The sequence below is a fragment of the Pteropus vampyrus genome, unplaced genomic scaffold (assembly GCF_000151845.1).
Source record: "Pteropus vampyrus isolate Shadow unplaced genomic scaffold, Pvam_2.0 Scaffold28, whole genome shotgun sequence".
NCBI lineage: Eukaryota > Metazoa > Chordata > Mammalia > Chiroptera > Pteropodidae > Pteropus > Pteropus vampyrus.
This window is the reverse complement of record NW_011888809.1, coordinates 9,012,421-9,018,762: the sequence shown is the minus strand read 5'-3', so window position 1 is coordinate 9,018,762 and position 6,342 is coordinate 9,012,421. Positions and strand designations below refer to the sequence as shown.

The 6,342-nt window shown below is 50.8% G+C and overlaps 1 protein-coding gene across 1 annotated transcript in view; it reads right to left on the bottom strand.

The window, feature by feature from the left end:
- Positions 1 to 3,862: 3,862 nt before the first annotated feature.
- NBAS (neuroblastoma amplified sequence) overlaps positions 3,863 to 6,342 on the bottom strand; it is a 267,834-nt gene continuing 265,354 nt past the window's right edge. The window contains 1 exon segment of the mRNA XM_023528505.1: positions 3,863 to 4,288. Within this exon segment, the coding sequence (XP_023384273.1) occupies positions 4,016 to 4,288 (273 nt within the window). The 3' untranslated portion in view covers positions 3,863 to 4,015.

Sequence of the window (6,342 nt, the reverse complement as noted above, 5' to 3'; positions counted from 1 at the left end):
ACCCCCAACCCCTCTCCTGCTTCTGCTGGTCACACAGCCGGCCTCACGGCAGCGCTGACCCCACCAGTCTGTCCTCAAGGTCGACCTACCTGTGGGAGGGGTGGCCCAAACACTGAGACTAAGTCCACTCGGGGCTACAGGTGGCCGTGCGCCCTGCCACGTGGAGAAGGCCCAGCAGCAGGGCAGACAGCGAAACCAGCACACACCCCATGGCTTCTCTCGCCGCCCGACCATGGCTAAGGGCCTTGGTTTCTGAAATCTACTTTTTGTGCCCCGAGGCGGCCTTCCAGAACTCAGAGAGCCACCTGGGAGGAGACACTCATACTCCAGTAGTTTAATGGCAGCAGCGAGTCGAAGCTGATTTTCATTTTACTTGTCATCGTTTGATGAGCATCATTCCAGGCTCACAGCTGTGAGCAGGTTGCAACACCACAGCCCTCAAGTTTGCAGAGCTGGTCTCAAGTCCGACCCCAGGTTCATTAGAACAACGGGAAACCAAGCCCTGCTTCTCCTATGTCCCACTGCTGGCGGGGAGACAGCCTGACGTGTGGGCGCTCACTCAAGAGCCTCCTTTTCTTCCTTTCAAGCCCTGCAGCACCCAGTAGTCTATTTTCCTATTTTCTCATTTTATAAGCCATCTTCGGTTTATAATGAGTTTGGCGTTATTAAGAAGAGATAGTGAATCCCCAGCTGGTGGAGCTAAATGAGAGTGCGGAGCTGCTGCGTTGATAGTTAAGCGGAGAAAAATGTAGCCTCTCTCCAAAGCAGGGCCGACCTGCATTTGAATGCTCTCCTGCTACATTTATCGTAATGAGTTTTCTCTCCAAAATGATAAGACCCAGTGTTCAAGGTGAGGGGGAAACTTAGCACACCACGGGGCTGCTGCTGTCCAGACACGGAGAACCAAGCTGACTCGGGAACCACCTCGAGTCCAGATCTAAATGTAGCTGCAGGTTAAACAAGCGATGGGCTTTTCATTTCTTTTTGGAATTGCTCCCTTCCTTTCCAAGCCAGCTCCTGCTCGCCCTGGTACGTGAGGGCCCAGGAAAGAGAACTGGCATCGACATGTCACTCCCAGCCAAGAACTCCATCCTCCTCCCTTCCCAGCTGACTGTTCCAGAACGGGAGACGGGCATGGACAAAGGGCCGGGGTTGGGTCCTTTCAATCTCCTCGTTTGCTTCGGAAAGAAAGGCAAGTGGGCAGACAGGGCCCTAAAGTCAGTGATGTAAATCCAGTTCCCCTGGCTGGCTGTGGGGGCCCCACCCCCAGATATTCTGATTCAATTAATCAGGGTTGGGGTGGGGCACTCGGCATCAGTACGATTTAAATTCCCCTCAGGAGATTCTAACATGCAGCCATGATGGTTAACTAGTGGTGCCGGCGACCTTCAGAGAGGATATTAACACTTTGGACAGTTCTGACTCGTCCTCATTCTAACAAGACAGGTGATGCCATAATAATAGTAATTGTCTACAGAGAATGGTAATGGGGTCAAATCTACTTGCACCTTCTGGAAAATCTAGACTGCGATGGAAGGTTTGAATGAAGGCCCCTAGGCCTTCCACAAGAAGCGGGGGAATGTGGACAGTTAAGTATTCGAACTCATGAACAGAGAGATGAAGTGCGCCCCATCTTTGGGAAGGCTGGGACATCGGCAGGCAGCTGGGAAGAGTCAAAGGACATTTCACAGCCGCCCCCTTTTGCCATGGGATAATCAGTTCATAAACGGAAGGAAGGGCTGGAAAATATAGCATCATGTCATTCGAATGCCCTCCAGGAAACTCATCCAGCTGTCTCAGCAGAGGGACCGGAAGAGCTGAGACGACTGAGGTTAATATAGCATTGCGGTTAATATAGCATTGCGGCCAGGGGCTAGATTCTGAGTCAGGCTACCTGAGACCGCATCAGGGTTCCATTACTTGCTCGCTTTGTGCCCTTGGGCAAGTTTCTTATCCCCTCTGTACCTCGTTTCCTTATAAGGTTATCATGAGGGTTAAGTGAGTTAATGCCCTTAAAGCTTGGGGTATATGTTTGGGGGAGAATTTCTGCAGCTGGAGCAGGGCCTGGCACCATCAACACAGAGAGGAATTCCTTGCAGAGTGAGGTTCCCGCAAGGCACAGAGCGAACTGGGTGGCCGTGATGCAAGAGCATTATTTTGTTTAGTTGTAAATATTGGGAAGGCATTATGATCCCTACTATGCATGAGAAAATGAGGGTCATAACAAGTTGCTTACCTGGAGGTCTCACAGTGTTCACACCAAGGCTACCTGATACTCGAGGCTCAGTCCAGACCCCACTCATCCCTGGGCACACTTTCCCAATGGCTTCCATTCATATGGACCACAGTATCTCAGACTACTGCTCACATGATGTTTTCCATTACCTGAAATGACGGACGTTAGCTGCAAAGTTAGAGAAAACCAAAGTTACCAATAGTCACGCTTCCTGGCAGTGGTTTAACGCCATCTGGCACAGCTGCTGCCATCAGAATTGAAGGCCATTTTGGCCTCATGGGTCTGTCTAGACAGACGTTACCTAATTGGGAGGAACATGCTGACCCCTCTCCTCAGAAGTATTTTAGAGGCTCGTACAGGCTATCCCCAAATTCCAGGTGCTGCTAAAGGTTTGGGTCGAGCAAGAAACTCAATCCTGGGGTAGACAACAGGTCACAAGTCTATTATGCCAGTCGGTCTTCTCCAACAATGATAAAAACTTTTTTGGGGGGAGGTCAGAGGACCGTGTAGCTGCGCCCACAGAAGCAAAAATGAGATGAAGCCAGTGACGAGGATGACAGACTGAGAGGTGAGCTGGTGTCACTCTCATGCAGACAGTACACCCGGCAGGTGTGTGTATAACATCGGTGACAATGTGGGGAGGAAGTGTGGGGACGAGGCTGCCTCATCAAAGATCCACAGCGAGCTGTGTCACACTCAACCCGCCGGCTTCGACAGCACAATATGAAAACTGACCAAAGGCAGCCTTTTCAAATGAATTAAACTGATTAAAAATTACTCCTTAAAATGAAGTATTGTTCTATATGACTTCATCTCATCTATCTAAACTAAACCTTCCTATGAACACCCAGCCACCCTCCCTCCTCCCCTCCATTTTTTGAGGATCGAGGTAGAGACCAGTGTGTGTCAGTGGGACCCTGTGATGGCACACTCGTCACAGAGTCTGCTCTTTCCCCGCAGCGGCTGCCTGGCTGTGGCCGTGGCTTGTTTCTGGTGTGAGAGCCTCAGGGCAGCCAAGTCCAGAATTTCCGCCTGAGCCTCCAGCTTCAAGCATGTCAGTGAACCTGATGTGCCTATCCTGCCTCTGACAAGTGTGTGCACTGGCTACGTTAGCCCACTCACCTGGGTTTTACAGATGTTTCGCAGACATGCAAATCTATCAGCCCTCATATGGTGATGCTGGTAAGTTTGGAGATGCCCTACCTGAGTAGGCAGCCCTCACATGCTGGTACCGACCATCTGGCTGTGGCCTTAAGATCACAACTCATATACTGTAACACCAGCGGGAGAAGCGGGGATGACATTTCTTGGGGCCCCTCCTGTGTATCTGACAGAGCCTCAGACACACAACCTCACATAACACTCAACCACCTTGGGAGATAAACAATATAACCCTCATTTTATACACGATAGCCTAAGGTTCAGACAAGTGGACTCCAGGTCCACCCTCTCCTACCCACCACCACATCCACCTGTCTGGACTGCACTTTTAGACACTTTAATTATATTCTACCCAAAAGGCAGTACCCCCAAAAAAACAGAAAGCGTCGAGTCTCTCTTAGTCAATAATAAAGTATGTTAACCAGTCACTGTAAGAAAGAAAAAGTTTAAAAAACGACAGCTTGCTCATCGTTTATGTACAGCTTTATTTCAATCTGCTGGGACCACCGAGAAGAGTGGACAGGCCCAGGCGTGGCCTCTGGGAACAGCACTGGCTCTGGACGCCGGTCTGCCTAGGAGTGAGACGCCATCGAGGCCGCGTGGGCCGCGGGCCGGCGCTCACACCCAGTGCCGGCCCGCGCTCAGGGCCGTGCTGAACGTTCTCAAGGCCCGGTGAGTCCCCCTCGCGGCCAGCAGGAGCGACCCCGCTTCGGCTTCGTGGCCGGCCTCCCGCAGGTCTCTGGCCAGCTCCTCCGCGTCCCAGCGCCCTTGCTGGCTGGCCAAGAGGTGCTCAACGATACGCGGGTAGAAGGCTGTGGAGACGCACGGCCCCAGCAGCCTGGCGTCCAGGAGCAGGGAAAGAAGTTCTCGGTCACAGTTCGAGTCATTCACCTTCGAGAAATAAGACAGGCAAGACGTGAGAGGGGCGGAGCGTACTGCTCGCCAACAGACGCGTCACAGGGCCACACGCTCCCCGCGGGTTCGCCAGGCACTGCGCCTTGGCCTTTGTTATCATAAACACCTTTACCCTGGTAACAGGGCCTGCTCCAAACAGCACACGTGGGGCATGAGCATCTCTGAGATCAAGCTGTGGGGTGACAGACATGGTTTCCTTTTAACCCAAGCCATGGCCATAGACCAAGAGTGCCCTCGAATCACGAAGACTGCTACCGTACACCGCACGCCAGGAGCCACGCTGAATACTGTGCACATGCCCCTCGCCGAGTCCTCCCCATTCAACTCTCTCGTCAGCGCTTTTACCTGTCCATTTTATAGATTAGGAAACTGAGGTGTAAAATTTTGCTTAATGTCATGGTCAGTATCATGGAGCCAGAATCTGAACTGAGGTCAACCTTGACCTCTAAGCCTGGGCTTTTCACAACCACATTTACCATTTCATTCATGCTTTCGCCGTGGTCTGTATTCGGTAACCCCGACACTCCCCTGAATGCGGATCCACATGAAAAACATTCTTTTCAGAACAGGAAAACTTTCTTTTCTACTCCATTGGGAAGATATATCTGTCAACCCCACTAATATAAATAGGATAACTGGCAGGAGATATTCAAAATGTGTTCTTAAAACTCCAGAACGGTTAGTACCAAACTTGCCCTTTTAAAACATGTTTTCTAAGTTCTTTCGGCTTGTATATTCTGTGTGTGTCGCCCTGGTCTTAATCTAAGTACAGCTTTCCATGGCTTTGACACCTAGCTTAGACCGTCCTATATCATACCGCTGTCCGTATTTTTGTAAGGAATCAAGTTAACACTAATCACACATCAGAATTCCGAGCTCGTTTCCATCGTGGTGTCAGAAAGCAGCTTTGCGGCATGTTCTTCTTCATGTCACCATGCACTTTTCATAATTTTGGTTGTAGGACTCTCAGAAATAACGTGGCATTTTAAAGCCAATTAACTAATGTTTAGACCAACTATATTATGTAGCTGTGCACAATGTCCTCTTCCTGCGTGTTTTGTGACAAGCAGGGAAGGCTACTGAGACGAGAAGGTCAACAACGTCTACTAGACGCAAGAATTAAAACAAAAAGAAGTTCCGGGAGGAAGTAACCACCCACTGTCAGACAGTGTCTGTCTTTCCTACCACCCAGTGATGCTTCGAAGCCCAACATAAACGTCCACTCCAGTGCCACCTTCTTGGTGACATTCTCTCTAACTCTCCTGGCCAAGCTGGCTGCTCCTTCCTCCACACACCAAGACACCGTGCGTGTCCCTCGTCCCGCTGTATGACAGTACCACGTATGTGTCTCCCCACCAGACTGGGAGCTTCTTGAGGCACAGAGATTTTATCAGCCTTCTACTCCATCATCCAGTTTAACCAGTATGTGTTAAACGGCTGAGTGATAATCCTTGAACTCTGTCACACTTTCACGAGTTCATGGTAAGAACCCGGTATCTGCAGCGGGCCTGAACAGGTGGGCTCTGGACTGGAGACTCTCCCAGCAAACCCCGGGCATCTTCCTCAACACTGGTACACGCAACTCACCCACCTCTGACATGGGAAGACACTGGGCTTGAACTCAATTCGGCATTTTTTGTTTGCTTTTGTGTTTAGAGGCTAGATGGCGGGAAAAAACAATTGGTACCAAAGACTAGCCTCGCTGCTGAAGGGGACAGGAGAAACTTCAGTCCTCCCCACCGGGGGGCGCTGACGGGCTCCGCAAACCTTCTTACCTCCCAACCTCCCCTTCACTTCACAGGCAGGAAACGAGAATCTTAGCCCGGTGGCACTGCCCTCACCTTCACCGGGTGCACTCCCCAAGCCTTAAAGTACCCCTTTAAGACTGTCAGTCTCCTCTGACAGATGAATCTGAGTTCAGTGAGGCCGAAGTCGCATGTTGAATGTCACGCGGCTGCCAAATGCTGAGCTGGACTAGGAGCCCTCATCTGACGAGTCTGCTTATTTATTATTTGCTGCCCTCCAGAAAC